The sequence below is a fragment of the Alosa sapidissima genome, chromosome 6, assembly GCF_018492685.1.
Source record: "Alosa sapidissima isolate fAloSap1 chromosome 6, fAloSap1.pri, whole genome shotgun sequence".
Taxonomy (NCBI): domain Eukaryota; kingdom Metazoa; phylum Chordata; class Actinopteri; order Clupeiformes; family Clupeidae; genus Alosa; species Alosa sapidissima.
The window spans coordinates 1,236,140-1,261,322 of NC_055962.1; the positions used below are offsets into that span (position 1 = coordinate 1,236,140).

Below are 25,183 nucleotides of genomic sequence, written 5' to 3' on the forward strand. Positions count from 1 at the left end.
CGACACGGTGTTTGATTATCAAAAAAGTAATGCATGTTAGAGGTGGTAATGCAGCCACGTGGTGCAACAGAGTGGCCGTTACACTTCGAATATGCATTATTTTTCCAACTTATACCACTGTTGCCTCTTGCATTGTGTTAATTTGCTGCTATAATTTCCACTTTTTAATCCCAAAAACTGTTTTATTTGTAGAACTATTTCTTTCCGTCACATATCAACTCATTTCTGAACTTGCAGGACAAACTGCTGCTACTAGTTCTAAATGGATGGTTGCTATGGCCGAAGGCCAGTCGTTAGTTCCATCTCTCTCGTTGTCAAGTGGGCATATGCTAGGATTCTGTTGAACCTTAGCTTTGTAAAATTGCTGTTTTACTTATCTTACTGCAGTGCAACTGAGCTAAATGCCACCCCAGTCGTATATTACAATGTTGCCATGCTCTGATGTCTGTCAGATCGCTAATTTGTAGCTTTGTTGCAACATGACCGTTCATTTAAACTTCTCAAGGAGTTCGGCAAATTGATATACAATCGTAATGCGATTGAAACTACTTTGTAGGTGTGCAATTATCTGAAAAATAATTGATGTTGCAAAGAGCGCATCACAATAGGGAAAGCAACCAAGCAGTAGTATAATTATAAGTAAATTCCCCATTTTTTGAGTTAACAGCGATCAGCAGGACCTTGTTGGTAATGGTAGAGGAAAACTCAATCAGCCCAGTCCAATGTGACTAAATATTAGACGACTACTGCAAACCAAACGCAAATTACAAAGCCTAGAGCAGGGGTGTCCAAACTTTTTGACTCAAGGGCCACATTGGGTATATATATTCTGTTTATATAACGTTTTGTATCATTTAAATGACAAAGTAATTTTGTTGTAGAAAATTAACTTCTTAAGAAATACTGTTCATTTGTTGTTCATTCTGTTCATTAGCTGTTTAATTCATTTATAAATGGTGCGGTGCACTGCACTTTAAGACTCTTTAAGACTCTTTGCCAGCTCCACTCAAATATAGACTATGGCTAGTGCTGTGTTTATGGCTGTGCCTTCTCACAGTTTATAAATGGTCAGTAGTGGGAACTGACAGGAACTACTGTTACAATCGCCATTTCCTTTTAAAAGTTTCTTATAAAAAGGAGATATCAATTATCAACAATGACAAGCCAGCTGGAACCTGCCGCGCTCTCACCCTCTTGTGACGCTCAAATGCGTTCCCAATTAATGGAGTAGCATAACGTAGTTAGATCTGCTGCAATAGAGATACTATGCATCTCGATGTAACAAGCTGTTTTCCGGTTGTGAAGGTTTTGGCCCAGAAGTTCGTTCAGCATGATGCGAGCTTCTGGGTACTCAGATTAACTCCAACCTAATCTAATCTAAAGGGGGTATCGTAAAAGCACCAACTACCGCCCCTTTCAGTAGCCATAGGTGTGTATATTTGAAAAAAATCTGGTTTGGTTCTTACCAGGGCTTTTACTGCCTGAAATATCCAATTTTGTTTACCACACTCAGAGTTTAGTGCTGGGCTGGTGGGTGCATATTTCCGCCCTTTCACACAGCACAAGAACAGTTAGACCGAGAATTCTCATTGCAAATCAAAATTCCACTGGAGCTAAAAGCGGCTATCTACACGCAGCCTTGCAACACTGTTTACAGCTCTTCGAGTCACGGTAAAATGTAATTTTTGGTACATAGCTAATTTAGATACACTTATGGTGTGGGTGCTTGCATTTCTTTAGGAATCCGCCGTCTTGGTTTGTATAGAAATTAATATTAAGTGACACATACAGTACACGTAAGAGAGCGGAAATAGGGGACGGGATGTAATAGGTGGCGTTCCTTTATATATTTATAATGGAGGAAAGGACCATAACAAAATGAATCAATGAGGGAAGGACCATAACAGAATTAATGAATGAGGGAATTCAACATAAAAAAACATATATTGTCATATTGTCAGGTTTAGATAACTGATAACACAATGTACTAATAAAAAATAACACAATGTACTAATATGGAATATGTAACATGGATGCTTTTCAAAAAATATATCTGGTGTAGAGATAGTCGGCTGATAATCAATCCTGTCCCAATTCATCTCCTACTCACCTGATGGTCCTGTATTTTGCGGCCTACCACACGGAAGGCATTGTTTCCTGTGTGGTGGTAGATGTGAACTCTGCTGAAGCCTGTGGAACCACCAGCAGGAACCCACTTCTTATTGGCATCGTCATACACCATGACAGCGGCTCTTGCCTGACAGATACTTTGCTCACTGTGAAGGAATATTGGAAGAACCAACATGAGCGGGTAGAACACTGAATTTGAGGGGTTTTTCATCCAGGTTATTTGGAAATACCTCTGTTGTTTCAACTAGAAAACCGGAAAAAATGTATAAGTGGCAGAAAATTATAGATATACATGGAACCAAAGAAATGGCCTTGCGTTTCATTCATTGTTTGCACTTGATTGGATTAAAACTTAGTTGCTAATATCTGCAGAACAAAACAAGATATTGTGTTATTCACTCTGATTAGGCAGTCAGAAGCAGTAAACAATTAACACACAACAACGCTTCCTTGTGAAATATGGCATTTAGAAAAGGCCAGATAGATTGAATCCAAAGGTTTGCTGCTGCTACAGCTACTTCTGCTTCTACTGCTACTACTACTGCCTGTTCAAAACATGCCTATCCCTGTAGAAAACCTGTAGCCCAATTACATGCCTGCAGGAAGGCTTCTTTAAAAATAGAATAATAGTTGGAGACGATATTCAGCATATAATAAACATGCAATAAGCATAATTTAAAGGGACACCAGGCAAGCCTGATGCTTTTTCTCTACGAAACTCCCCCTAGCATCTGTATGTGTCGATACGTGTGCGAGCCCTCGCTCGGTCTGAAGCTCTTTTCCTTTTCTTTGCATCTTCCATCAAGGGTTTTCGCTGCCTCTTTGCCAGCTCTGCCACTATACACACATTTGCAACAATCGCTAGCGTTTTGTTAGCCTGCCTCTGTGCTGTGGATGCAGGATGTAATATGATGATCCTGCTTCTCACGATATCTGAGACTTTGTGAGACTGAAGGTTCAGCATACACTGAACTTGCAAGCGGGATATTCTTCCTACAGGCAGTAGGGGCAGGCGAGAAAGTCTTCATTCCCCCTGTAATGAGTCATTTAACCATATACCGACTTACGAAGATGATTAATTAACACAAAGATGTTGTCTGGTGTCCCTTTAAGCATCATTCCATTTGACATTTTTTTACAGATCAAAATGACATAGGCCTAACAAAAGCTTTGAGTTCAAGCTATGTTTAGCCTAATTTAGGAACTTAATGATAAAGACAAACACCATTTTGTGGAATGATTCATTGCCATATAAATTTTGCAACAGTGTGACTGTTGCCCAAAAACTGTCTCTGATTGAGTGATGTTATGCCTTACAACTCTGTGTCTGTAGTTGAATTGGCCAGAGTAACCTATCTCAGAATGCTTGTCATGTAGGCGGTATTGGACCATTAAACCACACAATGATCCAAAACATACAGCTAAACAAGACAAGAAATGGTTAACAGAGAACAATACCAACATTTTAGAGTGGCCCAGCCATAGTCCAGACCTCAATCCGTCAAAAAAGTGAGCACAAGGCAAAAGGGATGGCAAATAATCGCTCCTGGCTCAAAACCCAGATTGCTGTTAAAAAGGTGCAATCTAGAATCATTGTGGAGACATGGAGAGGTTTGGTAGGTATTATAAGAACCACTTTGAGAGCTGTGAATGCAAATAAAGATGTTTCCATTGATTATTTAAAAAGGGTATGAATAATTTGTTCATAAAAATGTTAAAAAAGATGAAAATGCTTCTTTTTTTGATTCCATGTTTCTACCACATTGTCTTACAACCTTTTGACATGTGGTAGTGTAATTTTCAGTTAGAACAAACATATTGATAAAGAGAAAATCAACATTGAATCAATATTTGCCAGGGGTATGAATAATTTTGTTCTTAACTGTATGTAATCAATTAAGTTTTTACCTTGAAAACAACAACTGGCTTAGTCACACTCAACATGATTTTCATGCCAAGCGATCAACCAAGTCTGCATTGTTACTATTCTCCGAAAAAATATGTGACTCTCTTAACAAAGGTCACATCACTCAAGCTATTTATTGATTTTTGTAAAGCCTTTGACACAGTGCATCATCAGATCCTATCACTACTCTCTTCTTCTGTGCTAAAAAAACTTTCTTCATCCTTAACAAACAGGTCACAAGTAGGGTTGCAAATGTATAGTAATTTTCTTAATCGACTTTCACTTAATGAACAATAATTGATTATGCATTAAACCTGGATGTCACCCATGTTGCTTATGAGCTTGAAAAAGAAATAAACAGGACACAGGAATAGTAATAGTAGTAAGAGTAATGAAAACATGATGTGGTCTTTTACATTCAACTTTTTAAACAGTATTTCATAGTCGCAGCAATTAATTTACTGCCAATTGCATATGGCTTAAGGCTGCGCAACGGAAGATATTGCAGGCTACATTGAAATAGGCTGGATAGGCCTACCTGATGGAACATTTCATTTCACTTTAAACTGTATTGGATAGCAATTTATTCACAGCAAGTTATGTATTGGCAAGTGGTTGGCTATGCAACACGACATGTAACGTCAGCTAGCCTAATTGGAAAAAAAATGGACACCTGTAGGCTAACAAAAAAAGCCCATTAAACCATTAACCAATTGACCATTAAACAACTGCCTGAACCAGTGACTTCCTAAAGTTACAGGTCAGTTAGTCTATGCTCTTATTCAGAAAAATGAACATATCTATATGTTCTGGGGTGAGGTGTGTGCGCAATCAGTTTACTGTCAGTCCGGCCTCTAAAAATGCTTGCTCAGATGGGACTGAGGTTGTGGGTAGTCTACACATAGATTGCGCCGTACCAATGTAGCAAGCCTCGGGAATCTTGTTGTGTTAATTTTCCACCAATCTGCAGGATTTGTATCCAGGGCATTCTGAAGCCCTGTTGTTTTTCTCCCACGCCATTGTGCACCGAGGGAGGGGTGCGCTTTTCTCCCTCGAGATACTTTCTCCTCTGATAATAAACTTGTACTCGTAACAAAAGACAATTGAAAATGTAGCAGAGTAAAGACTAGATTACGTGCTCAAAAATGTACTTGAGTGAAAGTAGAAGTACAGTTTTGAAAAAGGAATATGGAAAGTTGGCGTTCCTCGAAAAAAATACTTTTTAGGCTTTTTCAGCCACCTTTCTGCAGCACCCTTGAGAATGCTGGAGGGCACCCCTAGAAACACTGTTGTAAAAGAATGAACCGACATGAGGATGTGCTTTTTGCTTTTTGGCCATCAGACTAAATTATATGTTTGGCGGACACCAAACACTGCTTATCACCAAAAAACACCATCCCTAATTTGAATCATGGTGGTGGTAGCATCATGCTGTGGGGATACTTCTTGACAGCAGGCCTTGGAAGGCTTGTAAAGGTTAAAGTAAAATTAATTCAGCAAAATATATGGCAATCCTGGAGGACAATCTTTCCAGCAAGACAATGAGCCAAAGCATACAGCAAAAACTACACAGAAATGGTTTAAAGACACCAAGGTGAATGTTCTGGAGTGACCCAGTCAAAGCTCAGACCTCAATCCTGTAATAGAAAATCTATGGCTGGAGTTGAAAATGGCTGTACACGCCCAATCCCCTTCCAACCTGACAGAGCTTGAGCAGTTTTGAAAAAGAAAAATTTAGTAAAATGCTGCATCCAAATGTGAAAGCCTAGGCGAGGATCACATTAGCCAGCAGCAAGCGGCAGGTTTCCTATTGTGGTTAGTGGTGCTCGTTGATTATTAAAATAAAATATATCGGTGCAATGTATCAAATGTATCAAATATATCCACTCAATATTTGAGCCTGAAGCATAGACGGTGGCGCAGTAATATCAACGTGCAATGAGTCTTCCAACAGAAATCAATGGGATTTTACAAAATGGCAAATAAAAGACGACAGAAACTGTATTTCGCTACGCTACTTGTTTTGGAACATCAACGAACCCCACTAACCACTCGGTGAGTTGCACAGTTTTGAAAACGAACATTAAGGGTTGTTTTAGGACATGTTTGAGTAGCCTACTACAGTATGCCCATTGCCAGCCACCCTGAGAAGTCAAAGGCAATTCAAAACGAGTCAGAAAAGTCGAGACAGGACCAATCGTCAAAATTTCGGTGTCCACCACTCTAGTTCATCCAAAACAAACCAGAAAAGGGCCTTAAAGTGCTAAAAACCGGAATCTGTGACATGTCTGTATTGTGATGTCATCTTTGTCCTTCAGGTGCTGCAGAACAGGTTTTAAGGCCTGTTTAATTGTAACTGCATTGCTACTTTTAATCCTTGCCTGTATAATAAATGAAAATTAATGAATTGGTATTGGCACTCCATCACAAGATGAGACCCAAATTATGCGTATTAGCTTGCACTAACAATATATGCAAACTAGAAAATGTAATTTCGAGGAAATTACCAGTGCATGAAAATGCAAAACATATCAACATAAAATGCAAAACAAACTTTTATATGGAAAAAACTTGGAAAATATGGAAGGAAACAGTTGACTGGAGTCATAGTTGATGACAACTGACAGTTGAAATGGCTGAACAGTTAAATAGTTGAGTAGTTTAAATAGATGAATTATTTAATAGTTAATTATTGTAGTGAGGACATTTATTTTGAAACAGTTGTGGGCAGAGGATAGCCTGGAGATTCCAGACCCTGGTAATCTAGAAAGATTAAGGGTCTGGCCACGAATAATGTAATGGCTCAACTCGAGGGGCAGCACTAAGCATGCATTTGAAAATCTCACTGCACACAATTTGATAACACAATACCACTAACGTTTACTGACTGATACTGGACTTCGACGCGATTGGATAAAACTACGATTGCCATCTGTTTAGCTCGCCTCTGGCCCGCCTATATCAGATACACCGATGTTATTGGCTCCCCACGATACAAGTGGCAAAGTTGAGACAGAGTATATAGTTTAAAAGTTGAATGTAGATAGTGTAATGGATGTTGATAGACAGAAAGTTGAATGGATGTTTATAGATAGTTTAATAGGTGGATGAGTGAATGGTTTGAAGAGGATGAAGGGATAGAAAGTTGGATGGAATGTGCCTTATATTCTTGTAGAATGGACAGACACAGAGATTTGGCCTAGTTGAGCAGAAAGCAGTTGATACAGGTGCAAATCAATTTAATTAGCCCATTGTGATGTCATAGTGCCAATGCAAAGTCTATGGGGAAAAATAAGCTTGATTTATGTTAATATCTCAAGTATCGTAACACCCCCAATTATCACCACTTTTGTTCAGAAATTCTAAAACGACGATATTTTTTAACACTTCAAAATAACATTTGCTAAATGAACCTTACATTTTTCAGTAGCCATAGGTGTGTAGATTTGAACAAAATCTGGTTTGGTTCTTAACGGGAGCATTTACTGCCTGAAATATCCGATTTTGTTTACCACGCTCGGAGTTATAATGCTGGCCTGATGGGTCGCCTATTTATGCCGTTTCAACGGCACATGAACGGTTAGACCGAGAATTCTCGTCATGAAATTAAAATTCCACTGGAGCGCCAAGCGGTTGTGTACACGCAGCCTTACAACACTGTTTACAGCTCTTCGAGTCACGGTGAAATGTAATTTTTGGTACATAGATAATTTAGATACACCTATGGTGTGGGTGGTTGCGTTTCTTTAGGAGTCCGCCGTCTTGGTTTGTATAGAAATGGATATACACGCAAGACGGCGGAAATACGGGACCGACGGTAATAGGGGGAGTTCCGATATGAAGTTTACAAAAACAAAAAATACTTTCCTCAAGTGTCATTTAAAAAAGCTATGTTACAAAGTTTGAACAAAGTTTCTACGTTAAATGGTATAAGCTATATTAGACGCAGAAATTTGGTGGGAAGAATAATAACTAGAAATACAATTCCAAGGAGTTACCAGTGCATGAAAATGCAAAACCTATCATGTAAAATGTAGTGTTAAAAAAGATAACTTAGCTAATGTTCGCTAGTAGTTATGCTAACAATGGTAACAAGTAATGTTAAATATGTCAACAGTGTTACCTAGCTAACTTAGTTAATGTTTGCTAACAATGCTAGCAATGTTAACCATGTTACTTATCTAACTTAGCAAATGTTTGCTAGCAATTATGCTACCTATGTTAAATATGTTAATGATGCTAACCATTAGATTAGATTCAACTTTATTGTCATTGTGCAGAGTACAAGAAATGTAGTTTGTGTCTAACCAGAAGTGAAAAAAAGCAGAAAAGTGCAATGTGATATACAAAGTAAGTGGTGCATAGACAGGACAAAAAACATGTTACTTAGCTAACTTAACTAATGTTTAGCAATTATAGCAATTATGCTAATAATGCTACCTATATTAGCAATGCTAACTATGCTAACCATGTTACTAGGCCAACATTGCTAATGTTTTCTAATAGTTATGCTAACAATGTTAACTATGCTAACAATGCTAACATGGTAACAATGTTTACCATGTTACTTAGCTAGGTTACTAGGTTGTTGCTAGGGTAGTTATGGTGGTTGCTATGCTGGTTGCTAGGTAGGTGGTGGTGGTGGTTTAACCCTCTAACCGCCCATGTCGCAATATTGCGACAAGCGTCATTACTGAATAAAACAGACGACAGACCCGAGTACAGTGTAAAATCTCATTTGTACTCTTGACCACTAGTTGGCAGACACCCAGAGCTTCGATTCAAGCTCAACCTTTTTTTTCAAAAGTTTACAGGAAGCACGCATGTTAAAAAAAAAAAATTCACGTGTGATGAAGTCTTGGATCTGTTATTCACCTATTCTGATTCTAAAGGAGAATGTGACCGTTTTCCTGTTCATTTGTTATGTGGGTGAAATGACAAAAAAGAAAGTAAAACTGCTCAAATATGTTCAACATCTAGTATTTACTGAAATGTGCATAATTAACGGTGGTTACCATCCAGTGACGTCATAATATGCAAATTAGATGAGTAAATTAACCCCCTACATAAACTTCTGTTCATACTCAATGATTCACATACAGTAGGACTTTATCTCTGACCACTTGCAAGCCATGGCCTTTTGAAATTTTGATGTAAAAATCCAATTTTTTTTTTTTTAAATCCTGGCGGCTAAAGAGTTAATGTAGTTGGCTGGAGGCATAGTGTATGATAACTGAGAGTTGGAATGGCTAAACAGTTAATAGCCGAGTAGTTTAAATGGTTAATTTATTTAAAAGTGAATTATTGTAGTGAGGAATTTAAACTGTTTTCCACATAGACTGTAAAAAATATAGACAAAGCGTCTGTGACGTCACCCATAGATTTTCTGAAGAACGGTTATGAAGCCGTTTATGGGGGGTATGGGCGGAGCCATCTTGGAAAACGTTGCTGTAACATAATTTGCTGGTAAATTTGATCTGCTAATGTGAAGTTTGTGTATGTTTCTTAATGATATCAGACACTTTTTAATTTTGTATGTTGAAAGGTATTCGGGTGAACGGTTGAAAAGTTGAGAATGAAGAGTTTGCAGATTCTAGCTTCTAGGTAAAATAAACTAACGTTAGCTATCCCTCTCTTGCTGAAGTTACGGTAAAATTATTGCCAGCAGTTTAGCGTTACAGGTTCACCAACTCACGTAGAATAACTTAGCAGTTTGCTAAGTATACTACAGTATAATCACAGATAGTTTTGTCGCGACATGGTGTGTGTGTGTGTGTGTGAGAAAGGACATTTTGCATGTGTGAGTGTGTGTGTGTGAGTGTGAGTGAGAGAGAGAGAGAGAGAGAGAGAGAGAGAAAGAGAGAGGTCAGAGACCCATCAGATAAACAGAGTGGATGTAGTTGCATTACGGTGTGGTCACATAGGCCGAGATAAATGTCCCCTCTCCCCACTGCCTTTCGGCGGCTGGCAGCAGCAAACCGATCAGACGAGCCTGAGATGATGATCAAGTTTATCGTTGCCTACGATGGGCCTAGTGAAACTTTCCTTCACCAAGTTCAGTCCGAAATAATTATTCACCAGAAAAATAGTTTGAACGTAAACCCGACGTACATGAATGCCACTTGCACCAAATTTATAGGAGTCATTGCAGATGAAGAAATGTCTTAAAATTGCGAACAATGCATACAAGGCCTTCCCGAACGACAGAGATACAGATATCGCCGAAAAGGAGTGTGTCATTGACCGCAGTTACATGCAGGGAGTAACCCGGTTTTCAACAGCAATATTCGTTTTGCGCGCGAGTTGTGTAAACTCATTCTGATGGCATCAATCAATTTAATCTGGTTTTTGGCGCAAACCGAATATCGCTGCTACATTTAAAGCCCAAATATTCCCTGCATGTATAACTGTGGTCATTGTGTACGGTGAATTGAATGGACACATTTAGATCAAGCATGGCAAGGCATTGCAATAGCCTATAATAATAGGCCTACCATTTCGTTACTGCATTAACCATAGTGATGTTCTTATTGAAAATGTAAAAATACTAAAATTAAAAAGTAAATTGCATTGTGGGGCTGTCAAATGATTATTGCAATCATTGCAAAATCACATAAAAATCCCCTCATGAAGGATAGTATGTAAGACATTGAGCCATGAGATGTGCAGTTTGATTTACTCACTGTTATTTTTATTTAATTCATCTTGAGATGTAAATTTCAGCTCAGTGAAGCACTTAAAGAACCAACACTTAATTAAGTTACTTTTCTTGTAGAATTGTAAATCATAAGTCATAGGACAACCTATATAGGACAGTAATTAAGGAAAAAAAGTGAACCTGCTGCGGTGTTAAATGCGATGTGGTTGAAAATTTGGGTGCACCTAACTTTTGTGCTGGTGCATCTAAGAAAAAAAAAAAGTTAGGCGCACCATTGCAACCAGTGCAAAAAGTTAGTCTGGAGCCCTGATAAGTATATATACTCTTTTGATCCCGTGAGGGAAATTTGGTCTCTGCATTTATCCCAATCCGTGAATTAGTGAAACACACTCAGCACACAGTGAACACACAGTGAGGTGAAGCACACACTAATCCCGATGCAGTGAGCTGCTACAGCGGCGCTTGGGGAGCAGTGAGGGGTTAGGTGCCTTGCTCAAGGGCACTTTAGCCATTCCTTCTGGTCGGGGTTCGAACCGGCAACCCTCCGGTTACAAGTCCGAATCGCTAACCAGTAGGCCACGGCTGCCCCTATGTACACTATTATACAAGCTGTACACTCACTACTTTACATTGTAGCAAAGTGTGATTTCTTCAGTGTTGTCCCATGAAAAGACATAATAAAATATTTACAAAAATATTAACTCAGTTTTGTCCTCATGAGTTTTACATTTTGTTGATCACCGTCCACCCTCCACATTGGACTCTCTCTCTCTCTCTCCCTCACACACACACACACAAAGAAAGGCAGAAAAGAACAGATCTCAGCTTGTCAAGTTTTGTTTCTGTGTAACACACTGATACTACAGTATAATCACCGATAGTTTTGTCGCGACATGGTGTGTGTGTGTGAGAGAAAGGACATTTTGCATGTGTGAGTGTGTGTGTGAGTGTGAGAGTGAGTGAGAGAGAGAGAGGGAGGGATAGGGGTTGGACATGGGACAATGATACTGGCCTGGCTTTAAAAGCTTTAAAAGCACGCATCAGTGAAGGTGTGAACTTTATTTGTAAGTGTGTGCATACGTGTTTGTGTGGGTGGGTGGTTGTGAATGTGTTTGTGAGCGAGTCAATGTGCATAGATGTGTGAATGTGTTTGTGAGAGAGTCAGTGTGCATAGATGTGTGTGTATGTGTGCGTGTGAATGTGTGAGTGAGAGAGAGAGAGAGAGAGAGAGAGAGAAAGACTGTCCAACGTGGAGGGTGGAGAGTAAGCAACAAAATGTAACTCATGAGGACAACATAACTAGTATCTAGACATAACTAACATAACTAGTAACTAGAAAGTACCTCCGACTACAGGAGCTGCAGCACAGCACTCTCTGCGGGCATATCTGAGATTGGCTACTGCTACAAAGTCCATCACTAGATGTCCTTGATTGTGGATAGAAACAAGGAGAACATGATTATGCACCAGTCTCTACACCAGATCCTATTGCACTGGACTACTTTCTGAAGTTTGTCACAGCTGCAACTGTGCAGGCGACTGTGACACTCTCAGGTGCTGCTGTAAAAAGCAAGGAGTCAAGTGTATTTCTGCTTGTGGGAAGTGTCATGGTAACTCTTGCCAGAACATCAACTAGCCAGATGATAACAGGAGTCAGGGAGTGCAGGGAGTTGAGGGATGAGGTTTGTTAAATTTTAAACTGATTAAGGAAGTTTTGTTTTGTAATTGTTCAATAAAACCACTTGTTGTGGATTTCCTATGGACTTGGAGTCATTTTTACTTAAAACTAATGGTTGGGATAGATTCAGAACCCTTAAAAACCCCTAGTTAGACATCTTAAAAGCTAATATTGGTAAAAAAAAAAAGTTACTAGACACCTATAGGAACACATAGTAAAAAAAACTATTGGTAAGATTTTTTGCAAATTGAAAGAAGAAAACTTTCCCTAACTAATCATGCATGTTTGTGTTATAGACACATATACAGTGGGTCCCAGTTAAGTCTGGACGGGTTCCTTCATGAATCACGCACACCATTTTCTCAGCAGAAATGGCACAAACTGCAGTTGACACAAACAACCACAAGGTGTCACTTGGGAGTTCTGTCACTACTATTTTTGATGCGACTTGACTTAACTGCTTCCATGACGCAGTGAGCCATTACCAAACATATATGATAATACAATAGCGTGAGTTTATATATCTTATACCCTATTTGTCAGGGTTACTTATAGATGTAATAGTGTAACAATAAGCGCATGAGACTTTCAGCGCGGGCACGGGAACTTAAATTGATCATGGTAGTTTAAGCTTACACTTAAACAGACAAAACATTCTAATATGAAAATGTAGATGCAATTGTTGTAAAATAGTGCAGCTCCTTTAAGAAAGCCCTGTGCGCAGGGATGGAAAGAGAGAAAGCGAGAGGGGATGTGTGTTAGAACTTGCTGTTGAGACTGGAGCGAGTCATATTCAAAATAATGCAAAAAATAAATCCGCAGATAAAAACAATTATCCTCATTCATGGCAACCGCAGCATGCCTGCTTGCCGACATTCAAACGAAAAAGATATCAAAGCACCTTTTGCGTTTGAATGTAGCACGATTTTTTTTTTAAACAGCTGGACAAATGATTTAGCTAATTGATTATAGCCTGCACACCAGCAATTGTTGAACATTTACCTGTACAAGACAGTAGCCCAGCATAACAAGCATGTTGCAGGCCTACTGTAGAAATTTCACTTAAATTGCAACCGCAACATGCCTGCTTGCCGACGTTCAAACGACAACGAAAAAGATATCAAAGCAACAAGAGGGTTGAGTCTGAATGACACGGAGTTCAGACTCCTATTGCTCCTCATAACCATCTATAAAAAAGTGTTTTTTCTTTTCTTTTTGAGCACGTCCGAATCCCAGGACATAACGCACTGGACCTTATAATAGGCTTGAGATATAATTCCAAAGGGGGCAGATAGGGGCCTACTGCACTTAAAACTTAAAAAGATTGAACGAAGCTTCCCAAAATTTGAAATTGCGATCAGTGACTGGCATCGGGTGAAGCTTTTCGAAGTTGAACAGGCTATTAAAATATTAAAAATATTTGCACACCTCAATGTCACAGGAGAGACTGGGCTCTCCCTTCTATGAATTGAAAAAGACGTTATGCTACCTGCAAACTGGCCTATGATTTCATTACTGAGTTTGCGGCAAAGCAAGACAATGTTTTTTCAGAGTCAGGATATGGCGAGTCAGTGTCATTTATTTGTCCAATGTTAGCCTACAGACCAGTTTCCATAGTGCACATCTTATCAACAGTTTGAATGCCGTGTGTGTTTCTGCTCATTGACAAATACCGTTCAGCACAATGATTCATGCCCAATTAATTTCCCCTGTTAAAGTGTTCGCCTTTGTTACACTATTTGGTTTTGTGATGTAGCCTATGATAAACACCATATGGCCAAATATGTGACTCAGCTAATGTTATAGGCTATACAATTTCCCCTCTTAAAGACAAGCTGGTGTAGCTTATTAGACTAGGCTACTAAAATGCACCGACGGTAGCCTTCGCTATGTGTAAAGTAAGCTACCGCATGATTTCATGCACGGCCCTGCAGCTCCTCCTAAGACAGCGAGGAGAAGTTAAAATACGCGATAAACCGTAAACTCAAAAAGTTGACAGGTTTTTTTCGGTCCCGGTGATTATTTGTGAAATTGTGCAAACGACAGCCTTCTCAAGGCATTTCAAGGAAGGTGTTGTATGCAAATTCCCAAATTGACCCTGTAGCCTACAGAAGGCATCAGTAAATTGTTGGGACTGGGGAGGGTCATGCGTTTTTTCTCAATCACTTTGGAGGGTCATAGAAAAATTTCTTGCTGGCGAGGGAGGGTCACGTCTTTTTTGACTAACGCTCCCAAAACTCCTCCGGTAGCCCCTTAAATAAATAACGAACAGTCCCTAATTGATTATAGCCTGTAGGCCTACACCAGCAATTGTTGAACATTTACCTGTACAGAACATTGACAGTAGCCCAGCCTAACAAGCAGATGTTGCAAAAGACATCAAAAGACGCAATTAATCAGAAATAAATAATGTAATCTGCATCGCTTTATTTAACAAACTGCAAGCAACAAGAAGGTTGAGTTCGCAAGAGCAGAGCCTATCTGTTAAGGCCTCCTCAATCCTCTTCAAACTATTCACTCATCCACCTATTAAACTATCCATCAACATCCATTAAACAATCTGCCTATCAACATCCATTCAACTTTCTGTCTATCAACATCCATTACACTATCTACATTCAACTTTTAAACTATATACTCTGTCTCAGGCTTTAAGCATACAATCTGGCTCTCTTAAGACTACTATTTCCTCTGCCCGCAACTGTTTCAAAATAAATGTCCTCACTACAATAATTCACTATTAAATAATTTAACTATTTAAACTACTCAACTATTTAACTGTTCAGCCATTTCAACTGTCAGTTGTTATCAACTATGACTCCTGCCAACTGTTTCCAAATAAAAGTTTGTTTGGCATTTTATGTTAATATACAGTATGTTTATATTTTCATGCACTGGTAATTTCCTCGAAATTACATTTTCTAGTTTGTTTTTACTCTGTATGATATTTTACCTCATATTTTTGCATTTTCATGCACTGTATTTCCTTTAGGAAATGCTTTTCTAGTTATTCTTCCCACCAAATTTCTGCGTCTAATTCAGCTTTAACCGTTTAACATAGAAACTTCGTTCAAACTTTGTAATGTAGGTCTTGAAAAGGACACGTGGGGAATGTATTTTTCACTTTTGTAAACTTTATACTTTTTGAGATATTAATAAAAAACTAGAAATGCAATTCCAAGGAATTACCAGTGCATGAAAATGCTAAAGTTGTGATGTAAAATATCATGTATAGTTAACCCTTAGAACCCTAAGCTGTTTTTAGGGCATTTTCACTACCTTTATTCATAAGGATTTATTCTGGTCATTGTAAGTGCCACACACACATATTATATATTGTTTTTTTCAGCAGAGTCTAGGCTATCCAGATCTGCCATCATTTCATGTATTAGTACTAGCATTGATTTTATTTTGATTTTTAAAGAATTAAAATATAAAAATCATATTATAAAAATTCTTATGTCTATATGTATCTCACCACAGCAAGCTCATAGCTCTCTACATGCATTTCATGTGTGTGTAGGGCAGACTGTCCTGAAACGGGCAATATAATTGCCATGTTGGAGGGATACTCTGGGGCTGAGCAATTTACAGAAATATGTGGTGTGTGATTTACGGAAATAAATGCCATTTTTTATTTAGCGATGAAAAATTACCATTCTGCGCTCCATATCGGTGACACTAACTGATCTGACCTGACTTGACCCAAGTTTGCCTGTTAGCATGTGTGACTATGGTGTATGCACTCATGATGATTCTCAACTTTTTACTGCATTGCCATGAACAAAGTAAAGGCAAAAAAGGTGTTTCTCTGTTGAACAAATTGGGATGCAATGTGAGCCTTGAATTGGATGCCATGCAGGAATTTGCTAGGATCTCAAAACCGGATTATGAACATGTTTTGCCATAGAGAAACACACGATAGCGTTGGATTATAAACATGCTTTGCCACAAAAACAGACAAAAACGTGGGGTAAGTTGAGCTATATGAAGTTATTATTTTACTGTCACTTAGTCTGTTTTATAACCCAGAAGGATGTATTTGGTATCAAATGATAGCTCTGTGTTCCTCTTTCATCTAACATACGTGGCATATATATCCGATCACGGGTCCGCGAGTAATTACTCCGAGAGTAATGGGTGTGCAGCGTTGGTTTGTGTACATGATGTTAATATTTTGCAATCACTTCGTCTGTTTTTATAAGGCAGAAAGATCGATATCCATGGTACCAATGGATAGCCCTGTTTCTCCTCTTTCATCTGATATGCTTGCCATATCTATGCGATCACGGGTTCGCGAGTAATTCAAACGAGAGTAATGGGTGCGCAGGTGAACGCCGAGAAGTATAGACTTTAAATATGATGCAATTTTATTTAATTTCATGATTTTTTTAAATTTTCATACTTGATCGTACAGACAAGTGCATAGTCTCTTTGGAAAGCCCCACTTCTTCTCTGTCATAAAATAAAGGTTTTATCTCGTTGTGATGAACAGTCGCGGAGCAATGTAACAGAGAAGAAAGGGTGTGTTTTTTGACGCACTTTGCGTCAATCAGGTTCTAAGGGTTAAAACAGATAATACAGAGATGGTTACTACGGTGATGCTAGGATAGACATGGTGGTTGCATAGCTTAATAAAAGTTGATAGTTTAAAAGTAAACTGTTTAAAAGCTGAATGTAGATAGTTTAAAAGTTGTTGATAGACAGTAGATAGTTTAAAAGTTGTTGATAGACAGCTAGTTTAATAGATAGTTTAAAAGTAGACCGTTTAAAAGTTGAAGGTAAATAGTTTAAAAGTTGTTGACAGACTGGAAGTTGAATGAATGTTGATATTCAAATAGTTTAATGGCTGTGTATAGGTAGATATTTGACGATAACTGAAAGTTGGAATGGCTTTAATGTTTGCTAGCAGTTATGCTAAGATTTTTAACTATGCTAACCATGCTACTTAGCTAATGTTTTATAGCAGTGCTAGCAATGCTAACCATGCTACTTAGCTAACGTTTTCTAGCAGTTTAATGAATGTTGATATTCAAATAGTTTAATGGTGATAACTGAAAGTTGGAATGGCTCTAATGTTTACTAGTAGTTATGCTAAGATTTTTAATTCTGCTAACCATGCTACTTAGCTAATGTTTTATAGCAGTGCTAGCAATGTTAACATGCTAACCATGCTACTTAGCTAACTTAACTAACATTTTCTAGCAGTTTTGCTAAACATGCTAACTATGCTAGCAATGCTAACATGCTAACTATGTTAACCATGTGACTTAGCTAACCAAGCTTATCATTTTAGTAGTTATGCTAACTGTGCTAATTAGCATGCTAACAATGTTAACATGCTAACTATGCTAACCATGTTACTTAGCTAACCTAGCTAATAATTTTTAGCAGTTTTGCTAAAAATGCTAACTAGCATGCTAACATGCTAACTATGCTAACCATGTGACTTAGCTAACCTAGCTAATCATTTTTAGCAGTTTTGTTAAAAAATGTTAAGAATGTTAGCAATGCTAACTAGCTACAGTGGGTAGGAGTCATAGTTGATGAAAAGTGTTGACATAGTTGATGACAAGTTAAAAGTTGTTGATAGACAGTTAGTGAATGTATATAGTTTAAAAGTTGAATGTAGATAGTTTAAAAGTTGTTGATAGACAGCTAGTTTAATAGATAGATAGTTTAATGATAGTTTAAAAGTAGACCGTTTAAAAGTTGAATGTAAAAAGTTCAGTAGTTTAATGGGTTACATTGTTTAACAGTGGATTATTGTAGTGAGGACTTTTATTTTGAAACAGTTTTGGGCAGAGGAAACAGTTGAATAGGATGTGTAGTCTTAATTGACCCAGATTGTATGCTTAAAGCCTGAGGCTGCAGGTGGTCTGAACACCTGCCATAGGATTCTAATTGCTTAATGGACGTATTACAAAGTTTGAATGAAGTTTCTAAGTTAAACTGTTCAAGAGAAATAGCGTACGGAAAAAGTGGTAAGCGGAATAATAATAATAAGAAGAAGTTGCCTAGGAAGAACAGTACAGTGCATTTTCATGCACTGTAACAAGCTTATTTTCCCCATAGACTTTGCATTAGCACTATGACATCACAATGGACTAATTAACTTGATTTGCACCTGTATCAACTTCCAGCTGCTCACTACTAGGACCCATCAAAGGACCAGTTAAACTGATTGCAACTGTATCAACTGCTTTCTGCTTAACTAGGCCAACTCTCTCTGTGTCTCTCCATTCTACAAGGATATAAGGCACATTCCATCCAACTTTCTATCCATTCATCCTCTTCAAACCATTCACTCATCCACCCATTAAACTATACATCAACATCCATTAAACAATCTGCCTATCAACATCCATTCAACTTTCTGTCTATCAACATCCATTACACTATCTACATTCAACTTTTAAACTATATACTCTGTCCCAGGCTTTAAGCATACAATCTGGCTCTCTTAAGACTACTATTTCCTCTGCCCACAACTGTTTCAAAATAAATGTCCTCACTACACTACAATAATTCACAGTCAACTAATCACCAAACGTCTTAAAAACAAGTATTGCCAGGAGCAACACCTTGCAAAAAATGATAACAATAGGCCTAGGCCTTTATATGGCTCTGCTCCTGCCTAGATGATTCGAACTCAGAACTGCCTGAAAGTTGCAGACCTGTTCTGGAAATACGCGCATTAACCCACCCGACCGTCAGACAATGCTATCTGCTTCGAGTAGGCCTATTGGGTAGGACTGTAGCCTACACTGGTTGATGTGGCACAATCTTGAGTGACCAAATTCATTTTCCTTTGTCATATGAATGCTGTCATTTTGTTAACATTACTGTTAAGGAGATGCTGTAGGCAAAGGCTATATTTAACATCGTTAGTGTAGTAAAACAAATCAGAACTATTCACGAGGTTTCTGGGCAGCATATTTATGTTCTGTTAGCAAGCGAACTTCTCATGACTGCCGACAAGTAGCCTACTGCCAGCTGACGAAGCTCTCATTTTAAAACATTACTGAGAGACAGGCACTGTACAATCAAGACATCTTGCCACTGAATCCAAAACTATGTTTAACATTATGTACAAAGCTTATAGGCTACAGTGGACTAGCATGTTGCAGGGGCTGCTAAAAACACAGAGAAATGCACTGAAAACTCGGCCAATCACAGCCCTTGCTGTCGAATGCTCCGTCCGGTTCAACCGTGGAACGCCACAGCGGACTATGCTGCCCCCAAGCGGCTGCAGTTGTACTTACATTTCACCCAGCTGCGTGAATCACCTTGATGGTGAATGAAGTGTCAATTCTTAACTGGGACCCACTGTAGCTATCAGAAAATAACCATAAAGTGTGGTACCCTCAGTTGGCACCGATCGGCCCAAAATGGGCCTCTGGCTCATGGACAATCCAGGCTTCTTACATGCTTGGTTAAAACTCAACTAAACAATCTCATTTCCACGACTTACAACATTGTGATAAGCAGGCTACTAATTTTACAGAGTTAACTTGAATGCACCAATTTTGAACATATTTGTGTAGGCTACACCGCGCCAGCTATATTTTGCAATTTATCTAAGCTAATCTATATTTCAAATAGGCAATCCGTGCATGCTGCTATGGAAACAATAAGTCAATTTATTAGAGAGACTAACGCAGGTTTCAGTTATTCAGTAACTATAACTTTTATTACTGAAATTTGAACTGTAATGTGTTACCTTACTTTGTTACCAAATAAAGTAATTAATTACAGTAACCTGTTACTTTGTAACTCCTTACCCCCCAAACTGTTTACACTGGACTCACTTCATTATCAGCTGTTTACACTGGACTCACTTCATTATCAGCTGTTTGTTTAGCTGTCAGCTGTACATTTACCATTTGAAGTAGAAAAGTGGTGTGAAATTAAAAAAGTGTCACTGAGTCTGTTTCTCTTGCAATGTCACTTTACTACTGAAAATGAATTTGCATTTCATACTCACTGAAAATGAATTTGCATTTCATACTCACACACACAAATTACAAACTCTCATCACACCAACACAAAGCAAACAGTGATATATAAAAAAAAAAACTGATGATGATGATGATTATGATGATGATGATGATGATATCAGTCTCAGCACAGTACAGCAGTGGCACAACTATGGCCATCACTGTCGGCAAAAAAAAACAACACACAAAAAAACCATGGTCTATTCTGTTTTTAAAACCTTTCCTAAAAGGGACTATGGAGGGTTAAGCAAGTAAGACTTACTCTCCGCTACAGTCCTTGTAGAAGCCCTAATTCAAACTGTGGAATAACAAGAGACAATGAACAGAAACACCCCTATCTCCATGCTACAAAAGAGTGGACTGCATGTAAAACAGTTATCCTGGGGTTTACACGGTACACGTGTTAGCTTATCGTTTCAGATCAAACCATACATTATTCATGACACAACACCACTACTACACAAAACAACTGCTGTATGGTAGCTGTAAGGGACCACTTATGCTGTAAAACATGCATTTTGTACACACAAGAATACTATTCCCTCATCATTGTGCCTTTTTGCAATCAAACCAAACACAAGACCCTCCATTACACAAACCACAGCAGTTCACATGCAAACATGTGTGAGACTTCAGTAAATATATTTCAGTTTGTGTTGTTCATGTTATAAAATACACCCTTCCCATCCTCTTGATAGAGCTACAGCTTTGATGTTTCACAAAACACCTTAATAGATCATGCAACAGTTGCTTTGATAAGGGCACATCTCTCGGTCAGCACACCATCCCTTTCCTACAACAATCTCACCAGGACTGCAGCAGCAGCAGAAAAGTCCCAGCATACATACCGGTGGATTTCCATCTTAGCTGTCCAGGTGCATCTCTCACTCAGAATGAAACCTGAAACCTTGCAGTTGGAGGCAGACTGAAGCTGCATGGCTCCTTTGACGGTGTAATAGCACTCCAGTGCTGGTGTAGTATGGCTACAGCCTTACTATCTGCGGCTAGCAGTCCGCCCCACAGAATTATGTTTGTCGATTCATTCTCTTTGCTCTGACGGAACACATCACTGCTTCATTATTTAAAGAGTGCCGCAGATCAATGGTGCTGCTCCAAGCTGGTAGAGTGCTGAAACCCCCACAACATCCCCCTCCAACGCTCACAGTGATGAAGGGTAACCTGGCAACAAGCGCTGAAGCAGACTCTAGCAGCTGTTGGGGGAGAATCATCCTTGAGGAAGATGAATTCACTGCACAGTATTATTACTGTTCAACAGAGCATCGTCCTCTCTCTTTTCCACCTCTTCGCCGCAAAATTGTGCTCTGCTTCCGCTCTAAATCAACTCTGCCAGTGACCCGCTGTTACAAAATTCATACCAACAGGTTTGTTTTGAGGACTGGAATACAAGACTAACATGTAATGTACTGTATAAGTGAGGACAATCCGTTTATTTATCATCTTAAGATACGATGATAAATAAGCTGAAAGGAAAGCAGCTCTAGTTCCTTTGGATCATTACAACATTACTCACTAAGGGCAGGAAATCAGTTCAGCTTTGGAAAAAACGCAAATTCAAATTGTCCTTGTCCTTGCTCTTTTGAAAGGTACATATTCTCTAAATAAACACTTTAATTCACTTCAGCATCCTTACAAACATTATTGCACACAACACACCGCAACCCTCACTATTATTCAATAAGCCAGCCGGCAAGTATAAACACACTATTCAAACCAGGATCTCAGTCAGTCATTCTTGAAAAGAGAGACAAAACATATCCAACAAAGTGTAATGCTATTAGACTTTAGACATTTATTCTCTTGAATTTCAATTAGCAATATTTATATCACATACTGACTTCACATAACTGAAACAGTGTATCCACAAAAGAGAGTTCAATCATTTATAAATAACAAAATGTATTTAAGTCAAGAGAATCTTTCCATGTAAAGAAACATTATAAAATATTTTATGTCAGCAATATTGTTTTTCAAATGACACATTAATGTTTTTATACAGTTTCACAGTTGTGTCAACACTTTTTTTAAATCAGGTATAAGTTAGTTGTGTATTTTTTCTTTCAACTACTTGACCTTAGTCCACTCTCTTCTGTTCAATACAGTAAGTGCTTAATTTGGAAAATATTAGATGCATGAGGAGTAGATCAGACCATGCAAGCGTGCAGGAGAGGACACAAAAAGTATCACTTCACTTATTCTAAAACATAGGCTACAACACCCAAAAAAATAGATAACATCAATTCCCAACCATGACCTGCCCACAGATAGTATAGCCTAGTATTTCAATGCATGGCAAACTCATATGACACAAGGTGGACAAACCAATATTTCTATGCATCATAACTTGCAGTCTGGTCAGTTAATTCATTCAGCTCATTCATCTCTTTTTACATTTCTTTCCAACTATTACCAACGCAGAATGAGAATAGAATATCTCCAACACACATATTGCACACTGCCCTCTCCCCACATACACAGCACACTATCCCATCTCCCCTGTCATCCCCCCAACACACACCAAGACCCCTGGCAGTTGGGTTAGCCCCTTGAGCCGTGGATCTGCCCAAGGTTTCTTCCTTGGTGGTTTCTTCCTTGTTGGTGCCCTCCCCCCCCCCCCCCAATTCCAATCCTCCCCCACCTTTCTTATGCAGACCTTGCCACTTAATCTACTAAACCCCTCTTCTACTGCACTTTTTACCCCACAATAAATGCACAAATAGGCTGACACCAGACATAATTTCACTGCATTTCTTACTTCCAGTAACTATATGCATGTGACAATACACTTCCTTGTATCCTTGTATCCTTGAATATTACAATAGTATGCCTATCATAGATTATCAGAGATGAACTCCTAAGCCTAAGGTAATTGCTTTGCATCATCATAGAGTACCCCCTCGGGATGCCATTGGAATTACTTCAATTACATAGAAAATAGAGCTGCCCCTGTCTGCCGATTTTTTTTATATATATTTAATATTTCAGGATAGATTAAGGCCTACATGTACTATTTTTCCATAGACTGCCATGCTCTGATGTTGCAAATGCGTTTCCATTAAACGTGACTCATATAATTGAACATAATCTTATTGCTACAAAATCTTATTGCTACATAAATTAACAAAACTAGATGTACCGCATAGGGGTACAAAATATGACCGCCGCTCAGTCCTGTACATCCGTTCCGCGAAAATAAATCACACTGCAATTTGTCTCCATATTTTACTCCATCCCTCACTCTTGAAACTTTTGTGTATGCTTGTTTGGCATGCCTGAGTGTGTGTGTGCGCGGCTGCACATAAAGTAGCCTACTGGTGCTGAAAAGGTGAACAGATTGTAGAATAGCCAAAGAAGATATAGCATTGTTATAAAACCTTTAAAATCTCTAAACAATCACAAGTAGGGCAGTTCATCAGAGTTCATCCATTGCAACTGGATTGATGAAATGTCACTTACACCTGTAGGCTACATTGTATTTGGGAAAAGCAAAAGGTATCAGCATAATGTTTTATTTATTTATTTATTTATTTATAAACAAAAACATCTCTGTCAGTTCCATGCCGTTTTCAACAGCTATCAAAAACAAAGGTCATTTTTGGATGGATGGATTTTTTGTGAATGTTTCTTCTTCTACATAAGATTTTAGTCATCTTTAGTTCATGTAATACTTTATTGTCAATGCACAAATTAAGTAACAGTAGTCTGAAACGTTATTGTTAATGCACAAATTAAGTAACAGTAGTCTGAAACGAAATGCTGTTTTACATCTAACCAGTGGTGCAAATAACTGACATGTCCAAATGGGCCTTGATGAAATGCGTCGCTAGACTGTTCATACACATTTTAACGGGCCAAAGTTGAAGAGCTGTTGTCCGTTATTGTTCGTGCAAATATAGGCTGATTCATGTTCCCTTGCATTGTGTAACTGAGGTCCATGGCTAGTCTGGCTTTCACCAGACCAAGCTCAATCTTTTAAAGGAACCGTATGTAAGAAATGTATTTTAATTAATCATAAAATGGCCCTGGTATGTCACTAGACATTAAGAAATCATGTTCATTTCAAATACTTATATCACTGACAACAGTAGTCCGGCCAGGATATTGTCATTTTAAAAAGTGAAGTTGCAGCCCTCAACTGATGTTGATGTTGTGTTTTGTCATGTCATGTTGTGTGTCATGTCATGTTGTGGCCTGAAGCGCCACCTTCCTAACCTGGCAATAGCCAGATGAATTTCGCTCCGCCTAGCTCCACTCATCCATCTGGAACCGATCCATTGAAGTGTTGCTTCAGAAGGCTGGGCCTAATCAAAAAATGCTTGCATATGATTGAATAAGCCACTTGTCCGTCATCTATTGACGTGCTACTTCAACCACTCACATCGAAGCCAACCCGTGACACTAATAACAGACTCACGGTCGCTTCTACGCTATGTCACATCTATGAAACTCCCGCCCTGCGTCCTGATTGGCTAAACCATAAAGTTGGTTGGAGAAATCACTCTCAATGGAAGAGGTCCCAGATGGATGTGAGTGAAGCTAGGCGGAGCTAAGCGGAACGACATTCAACTGGCTTGGGTCAGGTTACCACCTTCCACCTATGTACTAATCACGTTGGTAGTGTTTCGGCATCCGGGTTGGCAACCTCGAATCAGGGGGGAGGGGGAGGGGATACAGTAATTTGAAAGTGATTGCAGTACCAGTTTTGGCCACAATCTTACATATGGTTCCTTTAAGAAATCAAAAAAATAAATAGCGGGCAGATCAGGCTGGGTTCACCCAGCCTAGTCCATAGG

At 38.7% G+C, this 25,183-nt stretch overlaps 1 protein-coding gene across 6 annotated transcripts in view; it reads right to left on the reverse strand.

Annotated features, from left to right (window-relative positions):
* Positions 1–25,183, reverse strand: part of enah (ENAH actin regulator) — a 225,461-nt gene that overhangs the window by 147,448 nt on the left and 52,830 nt on the right. For 3 of the 6 annotated variants that reach the window (XM_042094273.1, XM_042094275.1, XM_042094274.1), the window contains one exon: positions 2,111–2,276. In XM_042094273.1, the coding sequence (XP_041950207.1) occupies positions 2,111–2,276 (166 nt within the window). Of the gene's footprint in view, positions 1–2,110; positions 2,277–21,220; positions 21,445–25,183 lie in introns of those variants that run through there. The other 3 variants (XM_042094276.1, XM_042094272.1, XM_042094271.1) reach the window with 2 other exon arrangements.